Below are 23,638 nucleotides of genomic sequence, written 5' to 3' on the forward strand. Positions count from 1 at the left end.
AGGATCAATTAATGTTTATCCTAAAGAGGTTTTCTTTGTTCTCTATTGGCCATGGGAAGCTTAAACAATTTGCTTACTTATTCCATAACTTCACAAACAGGAAGGACCATTCATGGTGGCCATGTATTTAAAGAAGCACTGTTGCATAACAGACACTGCCTCTTCCTAAAATGCATCACACCAGAGCCGATTTTGGAAAATACAAACATAGGGCGTCTATACTTTGCAAACCAGGTGAACATAATGGAACCTTAATTAATATTCGTGGATTATAAGGGAAATATTTGCTCTTAAAGGCATCTGTCTTGCAAAAAGACAATTTCTCCTGCTGAAGGAGGTTAAAAGGACACGTGGGTTATATTTTGTTGCAGAGTTTTTCTTCTGGAGTAAAGACAAAACTTGGTTTTGTCCTAAAGCAGTGTCTTGTTCTGGCAGACGATACTAGCAACACATTCTAAATGACTAAGTAATTTGTATAAACTTTGCTGACTGCCCATATGAGTATGACATTTATATGTGCAATATATTGGATCACTAATTCTCATTCCAGGGGAAGTGACTATATTCCTCCCTTAAAGATGGAAGAAATCAGGTTTCTTCTTTATGATTTGCCTAAGGAAAGTACACTAGAAAGTTCCACATTAGATGACTGTGGAGCCTGGGTGCTCGGCTCCAGTTATGGTGCCTCTTCCGTCGCCTCCACTCTGCTCTGACTGTAATACGAGGGCACATTGACAAGATTAAAAGAAAGGCCTTAAAGTCCGGTAGACTTGGGTTCAAATCCAACTTCTGGCACTGCTTCATCATAGCCCCCAGGCAACCTATTTTCCTCTTAGAGCCCCATTTGTGAATTAAGCTAAAAATAGTCACACACACACACACACACACACACACCACACACCCTGTCCCATGGGACTGTGGAAGGATTACATGGAATAATGCATGAAAAGCACATAGCAGAACGTCCTATAAATGTTGGCCATTGTTACAGTATTATGTAACCTACAAAATATGTTTGGTTAGGCTGCACAAAGCACTTTCAGTTGTTCAAAGACCTCACTGGTACATATGAAACCAAACCCTGAAAATCAAATTTCTTTTTAACATTAAAGTCATATGCCAGATGCAAAGGGTAATATTTCATGAACAAAGACATTTAGTTTCAAGGCTTGGTTTGACTTTTTTTTTGGAAAAATCATCTTTCCACAGTTTCAAAACATTCTTAAAGTTAGTACAGTCATAATGTTACAAACTGTATGAAATGTCCATTCTTGTAAATCAGAGGCAACCAACCAAGGCAACTTCATATGGTTCAATCCAACAGATACAAATTATCTAGCCTCTGAAAAGATTGCTTTTTCTGCAGTTGCCATGGGGTTATCAAAGACATTACGTTTGAAAGGAAATCTGTTTCATTTTCAGTGCATCTCCATTCCAACAGATGACAGAAGGGGGGCTGCTACACTCTCAACAATCAGCAACAAAACCACGCAACTTTCTTCGCCATCACAAGCTAGGTCCATACACAGCCAAGCTGCAGTGAAACGCAGAGTAAAACCTTCCCAACTCTCCGCCTTCCCGAGGAGAGCATTCAAAGTAACTGACAGGGACCGTGCTGAGGGAATCGGCAGCTGTTTAAGTCATCTCCTGTGATCTTGCCAAATGTTTGAAAGGGTGACGGGGTGGGGAGAGGTGGAGCACGGGGGTGTGTGGCAATTGAGGGCTTGAGCCAGAAGAGCTGTGGGTACCCGCACAGGGTCGCGTGCCTCTGTGGCTCTGTGCGCTCCCAAGTCCCAGCGCGCACGCACCTCTATGTGCGTAGAGTGTGTTTACTTCTTTCCGTGTGCCTGTCCGTGCCTTTGTGCCCTTGGCTGCTTCTATGTCTGACTCTGACCGCGTGTGAGCCGTGACTGCCGGCAACAGTGCTTGTGGGTTGCGTGTGAGCGCGCGCGAGGCTTGTTGGTGCGCTGGGTGGGTGTGTGAGCGCGCGCGAGAGGCATGTTGGTGCGCTGGGTGGGTGTGTCGTGTCTCCCTGAGTTCCAGATAAGTCTGAGCATGTCCGTAGGGGTGCATCGTGCTTGTATGTACAAGTTCTGATGGCACTCTGGTCCCTGTTTCCAAATGTCGCGAGCGCCATTATGCGCACAAGCGCCCAGGGCAGACAGGTAGCAGCCGGAGGGAGAGGAGCTCAGTTCGCTGGTTCGCTGCTGAGCCCGCAGCCCCCGCTTTAGCACTCAGGAGCCAGCCCGGGAGTGGTGGCCCGCCTGCCACCCGGGCCAGCCCCAGGAGAGGGCGGGCAAGGGGAGGGAAGCGAAGGGGAGAGGTGCCTCGCCCCTTCGGGGCTGCGGGCACGCCATTGGCCGAAAGTTGCCTCACGTCACTGGGAGGCAGTGGCCCCGAAGTCCTGAGCACATAACGGGCAGAACGCACTCTGAGGCGGCTTCTCTGAAGTGCAGGCTGGAGCTGGCGGGCACGGAGGGCTCAGAGCAACCCACAAGCCGAGTGCGCCGGACGTGACCCACGCGACCCTCCGCATCCAACTACGGCCGCTGAATGAAGCTTCCAGGAGTCCGCTCGCGGTCCGCAGCGCCCCTCCGGAGGTGCGCACGCTGAGGCGGGGCCACTGTGCCGCCAGCCGCCCCCGGGCGCTCACCTGCCCGCCTGCGAGCCATGGGGCAACCCGGGAACGGCAGCGATTTCTTGCTAGCGCCCAATGGAAGTCACGCGCCGGACCACGACATCTCGCAGGAAACAGACGAGGCGTGGGTGGTGGGTCTGGCCATCGTCATGTCTCTGATTGTTCTGGCCATCGTGTTTGGCAACGTTCTGGTTATCACAGCCATTGCCAAGTTTGAACGTCTACAGACGGTCACAAATTACTTCATCACCTCACTGGCGTGTGCTGACCTGGTTATGGGTTTAGCGGTGGTACCCTTTGGGGCGAGCCACATTCTCATGAAAATGTGGACTTTTGGTAACTTCTGGTGCGAGTTTTGGACTTCCATTGATGTGCTGTGCGTCACTGCCAGCATTGAGACCCTGTGCGTGATCGCAGTGGATCGCTATTTCGCCATCACCTCACCCTTCAAGTACCAAAGCCTGCTGACCAAGAATAAGGCGCGCGTGGTCATTCTGATGGTGTGGATCGTGTCGGGCCTTACCTCCTTTCTGCCCATCCAGATGCACTGGTACAGGGCCACCCATCAGGAAGCCATCAACTGCTACGCCAAGGAGACCTGCTGTGACTTCTTCACGAACCAAGCCTATGCCATTGCCTCCTCCATCGTGTCGTTCTACTTGCCCCTGGTGGTCATGGTCTTCGTCTACTCCAGGGTCTTCCAGGTGGCCAAAAAGCAGCTCCAGAAGATTGACAAATCAGAGGGCCGGTTCCATGCCCAAAACCTCAGCCAGGTGGAGCAGGATGGGCGAAGCGGGCATGGACATGGACTTCGCAGGTCCTCCAAGTTCTGCTTGAAGGAACACAAAGCCCTCAAGACGTTAGGCATCATCATGGGCACATTCACCCTCTGCTGGCTGCCCTTCTTCATCGTCAACATCGTGCACGTGATCCAGGACAACCTCATCCCGAAGGAAGTTTACATCCTCCTCAACTGGGTGGGCTATGTCAACTCTGCTTTCAACCCGCTCATCTACTGCCGGAGCCCAGACTTCAGGATTGCCTTCCAGGAGCTTCTGTGCTTGCGCAGGTCTTCTTTGAAGGCCTACGGGAATGGCTACTCCAGCAACAGCACTGGCAAAACTGAGTACACAGGGGAGCAGAGTAGCTATCACCTGGAGCAAGAGAAAGAAAGCGAGCTGCTGTGTGAGGACCCCCCGGGCATGGAAGACTTTGTGAACTGTCAAGGTACCGTGCCTAACGATAGCATTGATCCCCCCGGCAGGAACTGTAGGACAAATGACTCACTGCTGTAATGCAGTTTTTCTACTTTTTAAGGACCCCTCCCCCAACAGAACACTAAACAGACTATTTAACTTGAGTGTAACACATTTAGAATAAAACTGTATAGAGAGACGCAGAAGGAAGGCAGCCTTCTGCCTTTTTTTTTAATCTTTTTTAACCTGTAAAAAAAAAAAAAAGAGAGAAGATGTATTTGAGTGATTATTTGTTTCTTGTACAGTTCAGTTCCTCTTTTGCATGGAACACCTAAGTTTATGTCCGAAGGGCTTGAGTCCTAGAGGACCTGGGTCTGCTACGTTTTGATGACTTCTCCGTGTATCTACCTCAGTGGTCAAGTATTAGGGGTAATATATTGCTGCTGGTAATTTGTACCTGAAGGAGATTTTTCCTTCCTGCACCCTTGGACTTGAGGATCTTGAGTATCCCGGACCTCTCAGCTGTGAACGTGGACTCTTCCCAGCTCCTCCTGTTTGCTCGGACCGGGTGTTGTAGGCAGGGATTCGAGGGGGCAGCTTCACTTGTTTTCCTGAGCAAAGTCTAAAGTTTACAGTAAATAAATTGTTTGACCATGACTTCATTGCACCTGTTTCTCCAAAGCCCCTTGACTGGAGTGTCCTTGCCTCTCCCACTGGAAACCGCAGGTAACTATTTGTCATAACTGCCTGGCGGCTTAATGTGGAATGATACAAGAATGACACGCACTGATTGCTTAACCCTTTCGTTCGCCTCTGACTCTGCTGTGGCAAACCTGTATCTCTCCTAACCCTTGTGACCCACATCGGTTCTGCCTGTTCTCAGCATAGCTCAGTCTGCCCTCGGGTGTTATTCTGTTCTGTGACCTCAGAAACACTGACTCACAGAAACAGAGCTCTGGGCATACAGTTTGTCCCTTTACCTGCCACCTCACCGCCCCCCCCCCGCCCCCACCTCCCAGTTCTACTCATTTAAGAACTCTTTTTTTTAATATCTCAGCTGTATCTTCTAGTAGAGCTCTTTGTATTGCATCAGGGCTTTGCATTTTAAGGATAAGGAAGATGTTCTTGCGAGAAAGCAACCCAAACGTGATTCCAAGGGAAAATAAAATGACACTGGTCCTAGGGAGAGAAGCTGGAAAGCACGTGACTGATGACTACTTAACGGCCTAGAAACAGGGTTTTAACCCTTCTTCTTTACTTTTGCCTCTTCTTCCCTCTCCCACTGGCTCTCCTCGGCACCCTCAGCATTATCAGCCTTGAGAGTGCCCGTTGTGGGATTATGCCATGCATCACTGAATGTGGAGCAATATCCCTAGCTTCTGCCCATGCGATGCCAATAGCACCTCCGAGTCATGACAAAAAAAAAAAAAAAATCTCCAGCACTTTCGAATACCTGTTGAAGGACAATATCAGACCTGGGAGAGAGCCGTGGAGGCAAACTTTAAAATCTAAATGCGTATTTGGATTCCGCTTTGTGCAAACGCTTTATCTTGCAGAGCCACAGAGAGGGGCCTTTTAGAGACAGACCCCAGGCCAGTACACTCTCCCTGTGTGCTGCTATCCCTGTGAACCTGCTCTCCAGCTGCCCAGAAAGTGACCAGGAGACTTGAAGAAGGCTTTCAGTCTGTATATGGGTTGTTTGGGAGGGTTTATCAATGGAGGCGAGGCCTGTGGGCCGTTACTTTCTGTTTCTAGAGAGATTATACTACTGTTAAGAGGTGCAGGGGGTGGAATCACAAAAGTAAACACATTTCTTCTCGCAGCCCCTTTCTATTTTTGCCTGTGTGTTCTGAGCCAGAGCTTGGCCCAGGTTTGATGGAGTGGATCGCCCTCCTTGGCAACGCCAGGCTGTGGAGGATCTGCATACAGGGGTCATTGCCATTTCACTGGCTCATGTGGCTGACTCAACTTCTCTCTTCCCTTCTGTCCCAGCCAAGGTCCCCAACCAGAAAAGCACTGGCCTTCACTGCTTCCTGTCAGCTCGCTGAGGGGGTATCTGGGCAAGCACTGAGCTCCCGGGAGAGTGCCAGGAGTGTCTCTGGAATCGGAGAGCATGTGCCTTTAGCATTTTTACTTTCTCCTAGCGTTCTCATACCTGTTCTCATGCTGTCCTGCCCTGGGCTTCTCCTGCTATCTGCATGCTTCTGTAACCTCACAGGGGCAATAGAAAAGAGACCTGAAAAGACCACAAGCCAGGGAATGACCTGCCCAAGGTAAGCAGCCAGGATGGCAGAGCAGCTAGCCAGACTGCCCTGCCACGAGCTGTGGTCCCCTGGCAGCCGCACTGTCACTGGGTTCTGTCCTTACCCTCAGCTGCGGAAGCTTGTCCTGGGCTGTAATATAACAACTTCATTTCAGCAGATGTTTTTATTTCCTTTGAGTCGTTAACACAAAATTCGGGGAATAAATAAGTAATCTGCAAGAGGGACGAGGGAAAGAACTGTTCATTTCACTCCAAGAATCCACTAGGACATTCTCCGCATTCAAGGAAGCCAGGAGATTCCTTAACTCTTTGTGATCTGTCAGGAATTCCAGACTTTATCCCAGGTAGAAGTTTCCCAGGTCTTATTTCAAACACAGAGTTGCAAACCAGTCTGACATCATGTGTAAGTCCTATGTCACTATATATAAGTATAAAGTATTCATAAGTATTACCAGTAAACTGTGTCAATAATACGTCTGTTCTTTGGATAAAGGAGCATCAACATCATTTGATTTAAAAGTACAGCGTTCTTTTAGTCCGTTAGGCGCACGATAAATACAAGAACTTTGATGAACTTCAGGGACCTTGGCGTTCTGGGCATATCTCAATCCCTGGCTTTCCTCTCCTTTTGTGTGGCTTTGTTTCCCTGCGTCTCTCTGTCCCTCTGTTTGCCGACGTGCTGGTTACATAAGGTTTGTGTTGGATTCATCACCAGAGTTTTCTTTGCCTGGACAGCAAGTTCTCAGAGTCTGTCAAATGAGAACTTTATCCTGAGATGCAAGCTGACAGGTGTGAACCATGGAAGGACAGCGTGGGCCTCCCGCTGAGATAATTACTAGAGGAAGGAATCTGGGGGATAGAGAGTTTGGGAGCAGGGACTGCTCTTCCAAGGTGCTTAAAAGTTTTCCGATTCTGAACCCACCACCAAACACAGCCTAAGCCAGAATCAATTCGGGGTATGACTGTGCATGAGTTTCAATTTTTTTGGCACTCATATAAACTTATCTTTCAATTCCATTTTCCATGCACTGTTTAAAGTACCTTCAGATTTATTAAGTATTTGCTGCATGCAGCATGAACAAGTTGTTTATATGGAATATAACCTTAATAACACTAAACAGACGCCTTTTATGGAATCTTATGAAATGGTAAGGACTGCGCTAGGCACCTGTTAGGCATTATGTCATCTTCACAAGGTTATGATGTAGGCAGCATAATTGTCCTCATCTAACAAATGACGGAACCGAGATTCCGAAAGATTAAATAACTCGCCGAAGCCACACGACTCAACTCGGCTCGTTGCAGAGTCAGGTCTAGCACACACATCAATGTGATCCCAGTGTCCACGGAGCCATGCCCCCGTGCACACCAGGAAGCAGCATGAGGCAGCCTCTGCTGTGTGCCAGGACAAGTGTAAGGACTGGAAATGCAATACCTTGTTGAGAGAAGGGGAGAACGCTGCGGGTCAGGGCAGGGAGGAATGTTCCCTTCACAGCATGTGACTGAGGGTTGCTGGGGTCCTGGACAGGACCCAATCACTGCAGTGCCTCCTTTGCTTCTCTGTGTCTTTGCTTCATCTTTTCATGGGAGAATCAGGCCAAATGGAAAAGAAGATAGGAAACTGTACAGTGAGCACAGCAGGGTACAGCAGAGACACAGCACTGCACATCCTGGCTAACGCATTCTCAGGGCCAAAGTTGGGAAGATCCCCTGACCTGAGTGGGGGAGCTGAATCTTGTGGAAATGTGGCAGGTTTGGGTGCCCCTAGATGTACGGTGTCCATTCGGGTGTAGCGAATTAGGGCAAAGCAGATGAATTTCTGACAGTAAAGAAGATTAGTGCACTTTGAGCCATACTTCTATGGACAGTACAGCCTCTACTGAGTTCAGTTCTGTGCTGATTCCTTCTTCACTGATGGCACAAACACAATTTGAAAGAGGAAGTTTTGAAATGCCTAAGAGAACAAATTTCCCAAGCACGTTTAAGAGCCTGAGAAATGCTGGCATTTTATGAATAATAAGAGGCAGAGGGAGAGTCACACAGCTAGGGTTCAGGTCTCTCCTTCCCTCATTCCCTTTCTCAAGCTCTCTGAAGCTGGGTGATGAGGTTTTGCTCAGTGGACCTCAGGTTGCACATCTGTGAAATAACAAGGCTAGAGCAACTGATGTCTAAACTCAGCTCAGCTCTGGATTTACATCGTAATCTGGAGGCTGATTAGAGCTAGCCATTTATGTTTCTAATTAGAGCTGATGACATGTGTCGTATAAGCAAAGTCTAAATACTCTGGAAGTGGCTAGCCTGCAGAACATGATGCTGTGAGGGGCTACCTGGTGCATGACACCAGCTTTCAAATATTTGAGGACCATCTGGGGGAAACAGAATACCCGCTGTCCACTAATAATGGAGAGCAAGCAGAACTTATAGGAAGGCAGATTCCAGCTCGGGTGAAGGAAGCCTTTGCTAAGAGTGACAGGTTTTCAGAATACTAAGCATCTTGTCTATGGCAGCATTCAGGAGAAGCCAGATGAAGCCTGGTGCAGAGTGAAGCACTGAGCTCCTGAGCTGAGCAGGAGGCTGTATTAGTCTTGTTCCAAATCTATGATCCTAGGTCCTTTAAAGCAATAGACCTGAGTGTCCTTAAAAAGTATTCAGACTGCTTCCTAATTCCAGCTGGCCTTCTCGCCAATTCCTCTGCATTTCCGAGGTTTCACTGCATTCCCAAATGGGAAGCCTCCCGGGGAAATCAGGATCTGAACAGTCCTTGGCCATGGAGGAACATCCAGAAATAGAGCAATAAGGTTAAGCAGTTTTCCAAACTAGTAGGTCTTTTCATCAGCTGCTCTTCCCATGCCTTTTGCAAATGACCTACTAACTCCCAAAGAGAGAAGAATGAGAACGGCGAAGTAGCCTCTGTAGAGGCTAGTACATCCTCTCCACCCTCCCAATCACTGCACTTCCTGTGCTCTTTCTGTCACCCTCACAGGATGGGAAGGAAGGGAGGCAGGTCCCTGGCCAGCGCAGAGCACTTCAAAGCCCTTTGACCCAAAAGCCTGGAGACCTCAGGTCTGTCCTAGCCCAGCCACAAACAACCTGGGTAGCCTTGCAGGCCACACATCGTCTCTATATTTTTATTATCTCTAAAGAGAGATGCTTGGCGGTCTATTTGAGTCCTATTTTTTCTTCTTTCTCCTAAATTCTGTAAGACTTCAGGAAGTCTTCTGTCTCTTTGTTGCACATCTAGCTATATTGTTTTTATCTTAAAGGCACACTTTTTTCCCTTTAAAGGAGTAGTAGATAGTAGAGAACAATTGAGAGTAAAACACAAAATGAGGTAACCATGTATATGCTTCCAGTCTTTGTTCTAAGCATGGCTGCACAAATGTGTACACATATGCTTTTGAACAAAAACTGAATCAGATTATTCATACCATTTTGGCTCCACTGCTAATACTTTTACAAATGCCCACTTGAAATATATTTGAAAGTCAGAGTAACACAGAGAAAGGACAAGACAAACAGAGAGATTTTTTTCCATGCTTTTGTTCATTCCCCAAATGCCTGCAGCAGACAGGATTGGGCCAAGCTGAAGCCCGAAGCCTGGAACTCAATCTATGTGGTTGAAAAGGATCCATGCACTTGGGCTATCATCTGCTACCTTCCTGGGTGCGTTAGCAGGAAGCTGGATCAGAAGCAGAGGAGCTGGGATTCAAACAGGCTCTCCAAAATGTTAACCCACTGCACTACAATGCCTCCATCCTTGAGTATACTTCTGTGTTTAATATGATACAGATATAATTCCTGCTGCCCATTGGCCTGGTGTCTAGCAGTTCTCATACATGATGCTGCCAAAGAATCACCACCTCCAGGGAGTTCGAATTAGGAGATCTGAGCTGAGGTCCACGAATCTGCATTTTAGCAAGTTTTTTCCAGCTTCTCCCAATGCAGGTGGTCCATGCACCACATTTTGAGGAACAAGATTAGAGAGATTTTGTCAAACAGAATGCAGCCCTACAAGCACATAATATCGCCTGTAGATGAGAAGTTGCTTCTGTCCTTGCCTTGTTGAAAGCACACTCTCTGCACCTGGCCTCAAATCTACTTTAAGAGCATGGGAAACTGACCACTGAACTCCCAGGACAGGGTCCTTGCTACACGGTTCACTGCCTCTGGCCCAGCCTGTTGGTTTGTGTTAAAACAAGTCTCTTCAAGTCACATTATGACCAACACCTGCTATTTGAAAAGCGTCACAGAGTTCCTGGCAATAGCTCATCACCACAGAGTGCTTCCTATCAGTCAAGCATTTTCATGTATAACCTCTTAGCACTCACAGCAACCCTACGAAGTAGCACTGTTATGGTTGTGGTTGTGTTGTAAATTAGGCAGCTGAGAATTTAAGTTTTCCAAGCTCACCCAACCCACTGGAGTGAATTCAGGTTTCTCAACAAGGGTTCCTGTGCTTTCCCTCCAGTGACAGGTCACTCGTCTCTCTCCTGCTGAGGATCAGATAAGAGAGAAGCAGGGAAAAGACCAGCAGTGCAATGGTTTTGAGGATGTAGCTTTTTCTAATTCTTCAAGGTTTCTTTTCAGAGGGGCCAGATTCATTTCTGATCCTTGGCATCATGGGGCAAGTCCATGCTGTCTAGGGAGGCTGTGACTCAGTGCAGGTTGGGAAACCACCCAGAGTCGGCATCACTCTGTCTCCCATCGTTATTCAGGCATGGATTGACTGAGCTGCCCTTGCCAGGTGGGAGGGCAGAGGGAGGAGCCCATGACAGCACACTGGTTTGTGCTGAGTCAAATCACCACTTTTGGGTCAGGAAGCCCTTGACATCTGGAAATCAATCGAGTACTCGTCTCATTTCTCTGCCCACATCTATGTCAGCACCTAAGTTTCTCATGAAAGAATCCCAGGGCAGGACTGGCCTGGGCAGTGCCCTTACCTGCTCTGTGCGCAGGCTGTGACGCTAAGGCTTGGAGCAGCTGGGGTCCCCAGGCAAGGAAGCTACAGGGACCAGGAACACTGTCTCTCCTGGCCAGCTGTAGCATTGTTTTTCATTGTTCAGAGGGGAAGACTGGAGTTTCTAAATGTGTTTGCTTATCCAGGAAGAGAAAACAGTGTTTCAATCACAACACCACCACCCATGACAAAGCACACGCAGAATCCTAGCGAACTCCTGCTTTCTCTTCAACCACGCCACCGTATTGGTTTTGCAATCTATGGCCTGTACCCAGAATCCACAGCTGCCTCTGTTTGGGGATTTTCCTTCAGCATCCCAGTTTTGAGTCTCTTCTGCTGTCTAGTTTTTCTTTTTATAAAAATCCCTTTAGATGTTTCTGAATCTGGTCGACAGCGCTGATCGTGTGTTGTGGGTGTTTTGTTTTCTTTTGCTGTGTTTGAGAGGCACTGCACTCACAGTTCTGCTGGTATGTACTGCAACAAGCCTGTTCTGCTCACCACCACGCAGACTTTGTTTCTTGTTTCATCTCCCACAGTGTTTCTCTATAAAGCCAAATGCTCAGCTAACAGTCTCAGCCTAAAAGAGTGGAGGGTCAACCTCCAGGACATATGGCTGCCAAAGAAACCTCTTCTTTTTTCTTCCCAAAAGATTTATTATATGTATTTGTATATTTATTTATTTATTAGATTCATTATATTTATTTAAAAGTCAGAGCAGCACAGAGAGAGGTAGATAAAGAGAAAAAGAGATCTTCCATTGGCTGGTTCACTCCCCTAGTGGTCACAATAGCCGGGGCTGGGTCAGGCTGAAGTCAGGAGTCTGGAACTCCATCCAGGATTCTCCTATGGGTGGCAGGGACCCAAACACTTGGTCCATCTTCAGTTGCTTTCCCAGGTGCATTATCAGGGAGCTGGATCAGAAGTAGAGCAGCTGGGACTTGACCCAGTGCTCTGATATGGGATGCAGGTGTCACAAGTGGTGGCCTAACCTCTGTACCCCAAACCAGCCCCCAGAAATCTCTTCTTGTAGAAGCACAGTAGAGCTAATGGCATCAGTTTAGAATCAATTTCTTGACATTATTGTTCTTTGCTGCAATTGGTTCCCAAAGTTTATAAAGCGCAAAAAATGATTTGAGGGAACTTCTGAGAAAATGCCCCTTCCTGACCACCATCCCTGATGGTTGACTTAGCAGGAACATAGCTGGGGGCCAGCACTGTGTATTCTGCCCCAGGTTCCCTCAAGGATGGTGGAGCAGCTGTGTCAAGGATCATGGGTAGGTGCCCTGGCGACATCGCTTACTTCCTCTCTGCCCCTTTCTGCTCTGGAGTAGGAAACACAGGCACCTAAAAGCTGATCCTTCATAGCTGCATGTGTTCACACAGGTTATCATCCTTTCCAAAATGCAGAGTCACAATTTTTCTATGTAATCTGAACAAACAACTTATAAATGAACAATCATTACTGTAAAAGAGGAAGATACTAATAAAGTGCTTCAAGCAATTGAACACTCGAGTACAAGTCTGGCATTGAAACAGCATCACTGTCACCTGGTCCCCTGCCCTCCACAGAGGTTTAGAGGTCAGGAGCTAGCACCAGGAAGAAAAAAGAATTTTACTCCAGTGACAGGTTCCTTTCCTCACCCAGAAGCCCTGCCTTGGGTTAAGTCAAACCGTACTAAGGTCTGTATAAATCAACTTGCTTAATGTACATAAACGCTCCTACTTAGAAATCGGAAGGGGACCCGCCCAGCTGCAGAAGAGACTATTACTCACACATACACCTCCACATTTGCACACACCCAAAGAAGCACACACAGAGGCTGTTTCATGGATGCTGCCGTGGTTTGAATACATTCGTCTCCTTTGAAATTCACATTGAAATTTGATTGCCCTTGTGCGGTGGCGGGAAGTGGAGCCTCTGGGTGGTGAGAGGGCCTTTCGGTGGGGCATTCTAACGAAAACAGAGTGTGATGAAGTGAGGCTGGCTCCCTCCACTCCCCGTGTCCCCCACCCCTGTGCTTTGTCTCCTGCACATACGCCTGCTTGTCTTTCTGCTTTTCACCGTGAATTGAAGTGGTACAAAGCCCTCACCAGATGCATCTGCCAAGTCTTGGACTTTGCAGCCTCTACAACTGTGAGCCAAAATAAATCTCTTTTCTTTGTAAATGACCTAGTCTCGGGTGTTCTGATTGCAACAGAAAGCACCCAACACCCATTTCAACACAAATGTACACCCATGCATTTTCACATAGCTGTGTGTATACACCTAGGATCTTTTGTGTCTAGCCCTATATAAAAAGGGACACACGTAAAGGCACAAACATACTCAGACCTAAACATCCTCCCCTTACACATAGGGAATTCTGGGTACACTCTGTGTGCTCCAAATAAGCAAATATACCATGCTATGGAACCACAGTCACAATGGTACCTGAGGACACACAGGTTCAAATGCTGGCCCCTCCCTAGGAGAGTACAGACAACCTTGCTTCAATACAGAAATATTAAACTCCGATTATATACTGTAAACTGTTAGAAAGTACAAACCATCGAGTAAAGAAGAAAAAGAAGTCAATATTGCCCTTACTAAGTTTGTGTGGAAGAGACCTATTTTCTAAAATGCATACAGAATTGCCAGTGCGGTAGGTGCTGTGAAGGAAACACAGGATGTTTGAAGAAATCTGACTCATTCTGAGAGGTCAACAAAGGTCCCCGCAGTGAAGTGAAGTTTCAGCTGACAGCTGATGGATGGACGCAAAGATCTTAAGAGCATACCACTTGAGAGAAAAGCCCGTCCAAATGCCCAATGGTGAAAGGAAGCCTCGTGAACGAGAGGCACTCGGTGTAGGGCAGTGTAGCTGGTATGCAGAGACGTGCAGGGCTCATCATGGTGCAGGATGAGCCTGGAAGAGGCAGGCAGGAGCCACATCCCAAAGGGCCTATCAGGTTGCAGTAAGGATTTGGGTCTTTACTCCAAGAGCATTTAGAAGCCATGATGCTTGCTGCAGAGATCAGATTAGTGTTTTGACAGAATGTCTCTGAAGAGGCACTTACTGATTCAACAACATTCTTCCATACATCAGGGCACACATATGGGTTCAGACGGGCACCTGTGTGTTTTCTTAGAAATGCACATTCACAAGTAAGCATTCACCCACAGATTCAGCCTCCCGGAACAAACTCCTCAGTATTTCTATGTACAGATGTATATACAGTGTAAGGGTACAGGTTCATATTTATGTGTAGAGAAACCCAGTGGGTGTTGGGAGGCAGCAAAGCACCTCCTCACTGGGGACCAACAGACCTATGCCAGCCCTGGGAGCACGTGCTAGTGAAGTGGTGCTTCCGACCTGAACCCTCTGCCTTTGGAGTTTCCTCTGGGCTTTGCTGCTTGGCCTCACACTTAGGCCTCCAGCGCCGCTCCCCCTCTTCTTGGCTCAGAGCATCCAGTGACAAGGTGCGGTTTCTTCCAGAACATGATCACGAACTATTCCTGGCCTGGCAAGGAGGGGAGGATGGGCAGATCGGGTTGCATAAAGATTGCCTTGTGCCCTCCCAGAGTTGTAAGCAGAGCCTCTGGCCAGCCCCAGGCTTGCAGTCCTTTTTGCAGAGAGCCAATAATATCAAGAAGTGAACACAAATAACAATGGGGAAAATCAGAGGCTATTGGGTCCTGGTGGGGACTGTGGTGGGATTAGAAGTAATATATCCCAGGAAGCAACCACTGTGTGAAATGTGAACATAGAGGAACAGGCAGGCAAAGCTTATAGGAAGGATGTCCATCTGTTTCTCTATTGCCTTGGTGCAGTAAACATCTATTTAACATTTTATAATGTTACTATTAAATATAAATAATGTATTTATCCATTCATGAATTTGCCTTCAGTGCACGTAGCAGAGGAAGTAGCAAGTCTATCAGCTACAACACCCCTGTGTAATTTTCCCAATGAAATAGACTCATGCTTGTGTACATTTGGTTCCTATTCCCTACAAAGCCAGCAAAGGCCTTGACCAGAGCCAACGACAGGCTCCCCAGGACAGCAAAAGAAACATTCATGCAGAATTAAAGGCTCACCTAGAGCCTCGCAGGTGCAGGCCAAGAAGATGTCCCCAGGGGCATGGTTGGTATTCCAGAGACCATTACCCACTGAGATGTACGTTTTGCAGTGTGAACTCGGGGATGCTTTCCTCTGTGACTAGAAGGACCCCTCGACAACACTCCCAGCTGACGCTGCTTCCATTTTGCTGCAGGCTGTGTAGGCCGTGTCCTTCTTTCTCCCCATCTCGGTGCTCTCTCCTACTACCCTGGCACAGCTACCTGATCCGCCGGACTACGGAAGACCACAGAGCTCAAGGGGACACTGTGTAACGACAATCCCACGTATTGATCCGGTGTTTGGCAGTTTACCAAGAGCTTTTAGATCTGCCAGGATTACGTCTAATCCTCACAGTGACTCCAGGGTGTCTGAGGCGTGGCTGTTCCCCCTTCCAGACACAAATATCGGGGGTTAAAGATTTGCCTAAGGACGCTGATACTTGTCAGGATTGGACCTGTAACTCAGGTCTTCACACTTGAACTCAGGGAACTCTGCTACCCTCCTGACATCCGGGACTGTTCTCACTGCCTTTCTCTGCTTTCTGGTGTGTTTTATCTTCTGAAGCCAGGGCAAAGCTCCCTTGCACTGGAGCCACAGCTGCTAAGTAGCAGATAAGCAATTCCCAGGGGGAGCCCCCAGGACCCTTTGATGCTGAGGAGCCCCAAGCTGGAATAAGCTCCTGCTGAGGGTGGGCTGCACTCAGCTCTCCCAGCTAAGCCAGTCAGCAGGTGCACTAGGAGGGAGGACTCTGGGGTCTTGGGTCCTGTCAGCAGCTCCGGGTCTTCCAAGGCTGTCCTGGGTCACCTTGCCTGTTTTCTCTTGGATCAGGATGTTTCCGTGGGGAGGCCTGGTGTGATTAGTCCCAACCCCACACTCACTGGAGACTGCGCCAGCCTGTTTTAAGGGCCAAGTTCCACACCTCGGTAAAAACTGCAGGATCTGGGAAGTAATTCAACTTCTTGAAAACGGCTTGTGTTTGGCTGAAATGTTTTATTTTAGTCACAGTAATTAGATGTTCTTGTTTTGCACACATGTCTTCCAACACAACTGCCTTCAGCACAGGTGAACAGAATATTCAGTAATGAGGTTGGCGAAGGTTAGGCTGGATGACAAATCCCAACAATGAGCCAAGCTGTGGCCAGCTCCTCCTCGGAATGTGGGTTTACCTGGGTCCCTCAGCTTCCAAGTATTGAGACTCATGCGTTCGTTCATATATATATTTTTTTAATTTGAGAGGCAGTTTAAGAGAGATGGGGAGAGAGAGAGAGAGAGAGAAAGAGAGAGAGAGAGAGTGCTTCTATCCTCTAGTTCACTACCCCAATGCCTCCAACAGCTGAGGCTAGACCAGGCCAAAATCAGAAGCAGGAACTCTGTCCAGGTCTCCCACAAGGGTGGCAGGGACCCAGTTACTTGAGCCGTCGCCTGCCGACTCTCAGGGTGCACATTAGCAGGAAGCGGGCTAGATGGGAAGCAGAGACAGGACTCAATCCTGGCCACTCTGATATGAACTGTGGACATCCCAAATGGTGACTAAACCCTCTGTGCCACAGCACCTATCTGACATAACTTATTTTTGAACATTTGTATGTGCCAGAACTTGTACTAACTACCAGGGACATAGCAGTGACCAAGATGGACATGGCTGGTGCCTGCCATTAAATTTCTTACAGTCTGATGGGGAAGAGAGACAAGAAAGGGGAATTATAAATTGTATTTGGATCTAGTCCCCTTATACTAACATTCAGGGAAATGTAAATATACAAGGAGTATTCAAAAATATGCATGGATTTCAAAGACTTTTGCACCAAAACAAACTTATCTTTTAATTCCATTTTACAAGAACTTTTTGAAGTACTTCATACTTATAAACAGGGGTGTGGGATGGGAAATTGGTTTCTGGATTTTGTCAGTGTGTTCAGAAAGTTATCTGGTGTGAAGTGAACTTCACACTGCTCTCGAATGATCCATAAGTTATGATTATTTCCCTTTTAAAATATCTCAGGGAAGAACAGAGTTGAAAGTGAGTCCCAGGGTTCTCAAATCAGGGTCTTGGTTTACCTCTCAGATATTCCTCCTCCCTAATGTTCAGGGACTGATTATTTCAAGATAATGGGGCACTTGGGACCATTTAGATTTGCCACATTTAAAATAATTTTACTTGTTTGTTTATAAGGCAGAATGAGAGAAAGAAAGGGGGAGAAACAGAGAGAGAGAGAGAGACAGAGACAGAGAGAGAGGGAGAGCGAGCTCTTATCTGCTGATTCATTCCCAAATGCCCACAACAGTCAGAGCTGAGCCAGGGGAAAACCAGGAGCTAAAACTCAATCCAGGCCTCCCATGTGGGTGGCAGGGACCCAGCGACTTGAGCCAAAACCTGCTGCCTCTCAGGCCGTGCATTAGGAGGGAGCAAGAACCAGGAGCAGAGCTGGGACTTGAACCTAGGCCTTCGGCTATGGATGCAGACATCCTGAGACACATACAAACTGCTAGGCCAAACACCCGCTTGAGACTTGCCAGATTTGCTAAATAAAAATACACGACACCAAGTTAAATTTGAATTTCAGATAAGCAATGGATACTCCTTTCCATTTAAGTCTGTTCCAAATGTTACGAGGGACATGGTTTTACAAAAACGAAATTATCCTTTATCTGCAGCTCCGATTTAACCGGGCACCCTGTAACTCAATCTGACAGCCCTCGTAGAGAACAAGACAAAATCAGGGGAAAAAATCTCAACACTGGGTCTCAAAATGAACAGTGGGGGAGATTGGCTGTTTATGCGGAAATGAATGACAGTAAGAATCTAGATTGGGGTAGAGAAGCACTTTCCAAACCACGGATGTACGGAAAAGTCAGAGGTACACCGGAGGGAAAGGGGTTTTGAGGGCAAGTATTTGGGAAACGCTGTGGACCAGTATTTGCTTTTGGGAGTCCACAGTCTGCAGCAGCATCATGAAAAGTCTTGCAGGAAGCACACCTGCCTCACCTGGTTTAACCTGGTTTGCCCAGAGAAGGCTATTTCTGGGTTTCTGTCTGTTTGTTTTATAAGGACACCTCGTAACATCGTGCAAACTTACTACCCTGCTCAGCACACTCAGGGGAATGCTAATATATAAAATGAACATTTTCCTCAAATAGCCAGAGTGCTGCTGGGTAGGGAGGAAGTGGGCTCAGTCTCTGTAAACCAAAGGGCAGATCCAGACCCAAGGTGTGGACACATCTGGGAGGCAGATTCCTGGTTGAGCAAGAGGCAAGAACTTTCTAACAATTAGAATAGTCTGAAGGGTAATGAGCTCCCTGTTCCTGGGGACACCACCAGGGACACTGGGGGAAATCAGCTGAGAAAAGGGGCTCGCATGACGCGTGGAAGGGCCTGCCAAGCCAACTTTCCTGTAGGACTGTGCTCTGTGTTCTGTTTGCTTTCTGCAGCCGAAGTCCGTGCCTCCTACACTGAACCTCAATATATTCTCTGCACACCTAGGGCCGAGCACGTGCCTTTTAAACCCCTCATGGAGATTAGTCTTCCAAAGTGAACAGGCCCTTTAATAGCTCAGCAAACTTGGGTCACCCACCCCAAGCCTCTGCGAGGGGCTTATTAGCCTCAGACATCACCTCAAGTCCCTAGCCCCACTTGTGGGACCAGAGGAGGAGAGGATCCAGAGAAACCCAGCCCTACACTCTGCTAGGATGGCCAGACTGCCTCACACAAATGGAAACCTCCGGTGAAACAGAACCCCTACAGAGGCTCAAGTGCCTGCTCCGCCGTCACTCCCAGTTTCTGTGTCCTGGGGAAGTTTTCTAAGCCACCCGAGCTTTATTTCCTCTATGTGGAAAAATCAAACAAACAAAAACGGACATGTCAGGTGCACCCTAGCATTTTGAAAATTAAGAGACTAAAAGCCCATAAAAGGTGCAGTGGAGTGTCCAGTACCCGGTGGACCTCTGGTCAGTATGCACGTAGCGAATGCTGCAGTCATGACTGTCATTGCAGCACAAACTTCCGAAGAAATGGAAGAATTCTTTAGAAACTCGCTAATCAGGCCCCTTGCCAGAATGATAATAATAAAAAGTAGTAAGGTGGAAATGGTCTTGCTAACATTTTCCTTTAGCAAATACGTGCTTGAGAATATAAACAGGCACATGTGTGTTAAACAACTGTTTTCCTTTTTGCAGTCTAGAAAGAGCCAGGGCATCTGAGGGCAGGTTGCCTCAGCATTTGGCTTAAGGGACTTTGCAAACTGGACTTTGGGAATCCGGTCCTTGTCTGTAAAATAAAGGGACTGGAGTGGAACCAGGGTTGCTGTGGGTTCTTTGAGCTGTGCCTCTGAAATGGGGCAGTAAGTCCAGATATTTAAGGAATGCTATTGGTTCATGGGGCTCACTTGGAGGAAAAGTTAACAAACCAAAGCTGTGTGTGTGTGTGTGTGTGCATGTGCACATGACAACACACAGTACAAACAAGATGCTAAGAGATCACTTTGGTGACCCCGCCCTGCTGGTCCCGGGTCTTTGTCTGCAGGTTTAGCAAAGAAAGAGTTGGGCCCAGAATTAGCGATGAGGGGGTGAGACGACCATGAACTCAGAATGAGGAGAGCTGGTTCCAGCCCACCCCAATTCTGCTGGCCTCGCTGATGTCTCCCTCTGGGGCGTGACACTCACTTCTCTCCCCACCTTTCATATGAGAGGTTTGGTCCCAGGATCTCCAGGCTGTGTGTCTCTGGGGAAAGAGTCTCTGATCTATTTTTGTTGGATCTGCATGCTCTGATTATCAGCTGGCTGACTCCAGTTTTGCTTGTTTCTTTTGTTTGATCTGTTCTGGTTTCAAAACACAAGTTCTGTGGCCGATTTCAGCCCTTGCTGCGTTATGGGAGTGTTAAAATTAGGGTCCTGGAGCCTGTGTCACTCTCTCTGCCCAGGATTCTTGCCCCCCACCCCCACCCCCAGCTCTTCCCCTCCTTTCCATTTTGGCACAGGCAAAGCCCCACCCCCCCTTAGACGACTCCCTAAGTGGAGTCTGCTTTTCACATCAGCTGAGAAGGCCCTGCAGTCAGAAATCCTCAGCACATGAGTCACTTGGTCTCTTCGTGCCTCATTTCCGCCATCTATAAACAGGCGGGGCCGCACACTTTCTCATCGCTCAGTGTGTGAGGGCCTGCCACCGAGGGAGGTGTTCTTGTGCGGATCCATGTCTGCTGCTGCACCTGCCATCTCTCGCTGTCACTGGGGGGCTCCCTGAATATCATGGCCCAGGGCTGTCTTTGTTAAGACAGCAAGTGTCTCTGTCTCCCTGCTTCCACTGCTGGACCCTCCCAGGCCCCCTCCAGGACTGCCCCAGTGTGCAGAAGTCAGCCTTGCTCAAAAGTCCTCAGTGGCTCCCTATGACCCTCGGCAGGGAAGATCCCAAAGCAACGCAGAAAACTCACACCAAGGACCCGGAACGCACCCAGACTTAGCAATGCCAGGTTGTAGACTGACTTGAACCTAAGTAGGGCAGGCGGTGCCCTGGAAACACAGAGCAACAAGACTAGGTTCTGGGTTCGAGAAACTTACATGCTTTTAGAGAAGGTAAACGCGCACAGAAAATAATACCCTGTTTATGTATTGAGCAACACGAGAGCCTTAGAAATCAACAGCCTTGCCCAAGTATCATATTTTACAGTTGGGGAAACCGGAAACACAGCATTGCCAAATTGTAAAGCAAAGTACACTTCCTAAGAGGCTTCCCTGCTTCCAGGAGCCTCCACTTCCCAGGAACCCTTTCGCACTGGCACCAGCATCATCTGTGGGGCACACAGCCTTGTCATTCCCCAGGTGAAACCTTTCTCTGTCCCCCACTGCACATGGATAGACTTCGTCCCAGGCCTTAGAAGCCTGGCATGGCCAAATCGCCGTGTACAAACCCCAGCTTGTATTCCTTGTGCACTGTGCTTTGGTGACCCCGACCTTCCGCCTGCCCCTTAGCTTTGCTCGTCCCCCTTATGGGAAAACTCTTCCCCAGATCTTCTGGCTTCTTTGTGTTGTTCAGCCTCAGCTCAGAGGGCACCTCCTCAGGGCTGCTCTTCTGACCACACAGCAGAGGCACAAGAATGGTCCTCTTCACTCTTTCCCACTGCCCTGACCGGAGGCCTCCACAGCACACCAGCCACCTGCAGCATCGTGCTTCTTTACTTGTTTTCCTTGTTTATGGTCTGTGCCTGCTCAATGGAGGGCGGGCCAGGATGTGCCTCTATCTCCAGTGTCTGAACACAATTGGCTCATAGTTGACACACAAGAAATACTGCTGAATGATACACAGACAAATGCCTTTTGAAGAAAATTTGAAACACAGGAAAATAAAAAGGAGCCAATAAGAGTCATCCATCTTCCTGCTTCTGGATACTACTTCTGTTGACACTTTTGGGGTATCTCTTTTTTCCTAGTTTTTTTTCCTATGTATATACATTTGATAATATAGCTTTAATATATTTGATAACATGGCTTTAATAAAACAGATATGCTAATTATAGTTTATATTTTGCTTTTTTATTTGTCATTATATTGTGTCCACACATGTTATAAAGTCGTCCATTTTTAACTTTGATATTTAACTGATTCATAAAAATTGAACATATCTGTAGAGTACCATGTGATTTCTCAACAGGTACACACGTTATACAATGGTCAATTAAGAGTAAGCATACATAGCCATCTCCTGAAACATTTGTTATTTTTGGTGAAAACATTCAAAATCCTCTCTGCTAGCATGTACACACTCACACATTATTTCTGTCTACAATCACCTGACTGAGCAATACAGTTCCACAACTTCTTTTGCCTATATAATTATCACTTAGTACCTGCAAAACAATCTCTTCCTATCCCTCCCTCCCCTCTATAAAGCAGTATTTTAAACTGTTACTTAAGTGTTACAGACTATTTAATATAAAAGGATCAAAATTAAATATTTCCCTATTATGCAACACTGATAACCTAACTTTTTTTTCTAATTAATCTGTCCTCTGTCCAAATCATTCTAATAGAACTTGACTTTCAGATACTGTGATAACTATTCCTGGCTGTGAACAGTTGGGTCAAAGATATTGTTTTCTTTCCAGGGGCTGTCAACAGACACAGCCATGATTTTGTGTTTTCTGTAGCCTTGTTCAGTGGCAATTGACTTAGTTGATGATCTAGTTGTTAAGTCAAATGTCTGCGTTTAAAAGGTGCTGCTTCTTAAACTTCCTGACTGAAAGATAAACCAGCAAATGTGTTCATGAGTGAATGGAGTGAATAGAGAAATAGAGGCAGGTCCTGGTCACATCTAATGGAGCCTCTTACCCCAGGGATGATCTCCTGCTGAAATTAATTAACACTTAGGCATGGAAGACTGGAGTTTCCAAATACCCATAGGCATTCAATCTTAGCAGACTGAAAAGAATATTAAAAATGACAACATTCCTCATTTTAAGAAGGAAACAGATACAGAGAGGGAACTGTCTTGCCCAGAGTCTTTTTATTATTATTATTAATTTGAAAGGCAGAAAGATAGAAAGAAAGATAAAGATCTCTCCACTGGTTCACTCCCCAGATAGCCAGAACCTGACCAGGCCAAAGCCAGGAGCCGGTCATTCCATCCAGATCTCCCATGTGTACGGGAGAGATGCAAGAACTTGAGCTATCACTTGCTGCCTCACAGGCTGTGCAGCAGCTAGAACTAGAAGCAGTCAGGACTCAAAACCCCATTCCAGGATGAGATGTAGACACCCCTAGTGGCAGCTTAACCGCTGAAATAAAGACCTGCTCCTTTGGTCTTGGCAGAGCTGGTACAAGTCAGGCGGGAGTAAACCCCATACAGAGGAACTGAGACCCAGCTATGCCATCAGTTTCAGGCTAGTGGCTAAGTTAAAAGATAGAGTTTTGGATAATAATGTCTTTGAGAAACCCAGTAAGAAAACATTATAGCTGACTGTCCAATGATCAGGCTCATTTAATTGGAATACCCTTGATCCTTCTCTCCAAACTCCTTTGCAGATGCATCCACTTTGGTAAAAGTTTGTTAGCAAACCATTAATATGTGAATATGTATTGTGCCTAGAATACACACATACACTCTCATAATTGACCATGTTTTAAAACACACACAAAACAAATATTTACTCCAAATGAAAGAAAAACAACATGATTAGTCATTTTATTATTTTTCCCTTTATCACAGGAAATTGTCTTTTTCTCTAGAATGGTCATAACACATTCATTACTGTACCAGAGAACAGATTCAGCAAGTTGTAGCTATCATATTATACATTTTTAAAGATTTATTTATTTATTTGAAAGTCAGAGTTATGCAGAGAGAGAAGGAGAGGAAGAGAGAAAGAGGTCTTCCATCCACTGGGTCACTCCCCAACTGGCCACAACAGCTGGAGCTGCGCTGATCCATAGCCAGAAGCCAGGAGCTTCTTCCAGGTTCCCACATGGGTGCAGGGGTCCAAGGACTTGGGCCATTTTCCA

General features: G+C 47.1%; 1 protein-coding gene across 7 annotated transcripts in view; it reads left to right on the plus strand.

The window, feature by feature from the left end:
• The first annotated feature begins 2,426 nt into the window (after positions 1–2,426).
• The window catches only part of ADRB2 (adrenoceptor beta 2), a 40,061-nt gene continuing 18,849 nt past the window's right edge, over positions 2,427–23,638 (plus strand). For 2 of the 7 annotated variants that reach the window (XR_011389806.1, XR_011389805.1), the window contains exons 1-2: positions 2,427–3,865; positions 4,517–4,560. Coding sequence is in view for 4 of the 7 variants with exons in the window: in XM_070076282.1 (XP_069932383.1) it covers positions 2,671–3,865; positions 4,517–4,524 (1,203 nt within the window). In the remaining 3 variants the exon portion in view is untranslated. Of the gene's footprint in view, positions 3,866–4,516; positions 12,493–15,305; positions 21,662–23,638 lie in introns of those variants that run through there. The other 5 variants (XM_070076282.1, XM_070076280.1, XR_011389807.1 and 2 more) reach the window with 5 other exon arrangements.

The sequence above is a fragment of the Oryctolagus cuniculus genome, chromosome 6 (assembly GCF_964237555.1).
Source record: "Oryctolagus cuniculus chromosome 6, mOryCun1.1, whole genome shotgun sequence".
Lineage (NCBI taxonomy): Eukaryota > Metazoa > Chordata > Mammalia > Lagomorpha > Leporidae > Oryctolagus > Oryctolagus cuniculus.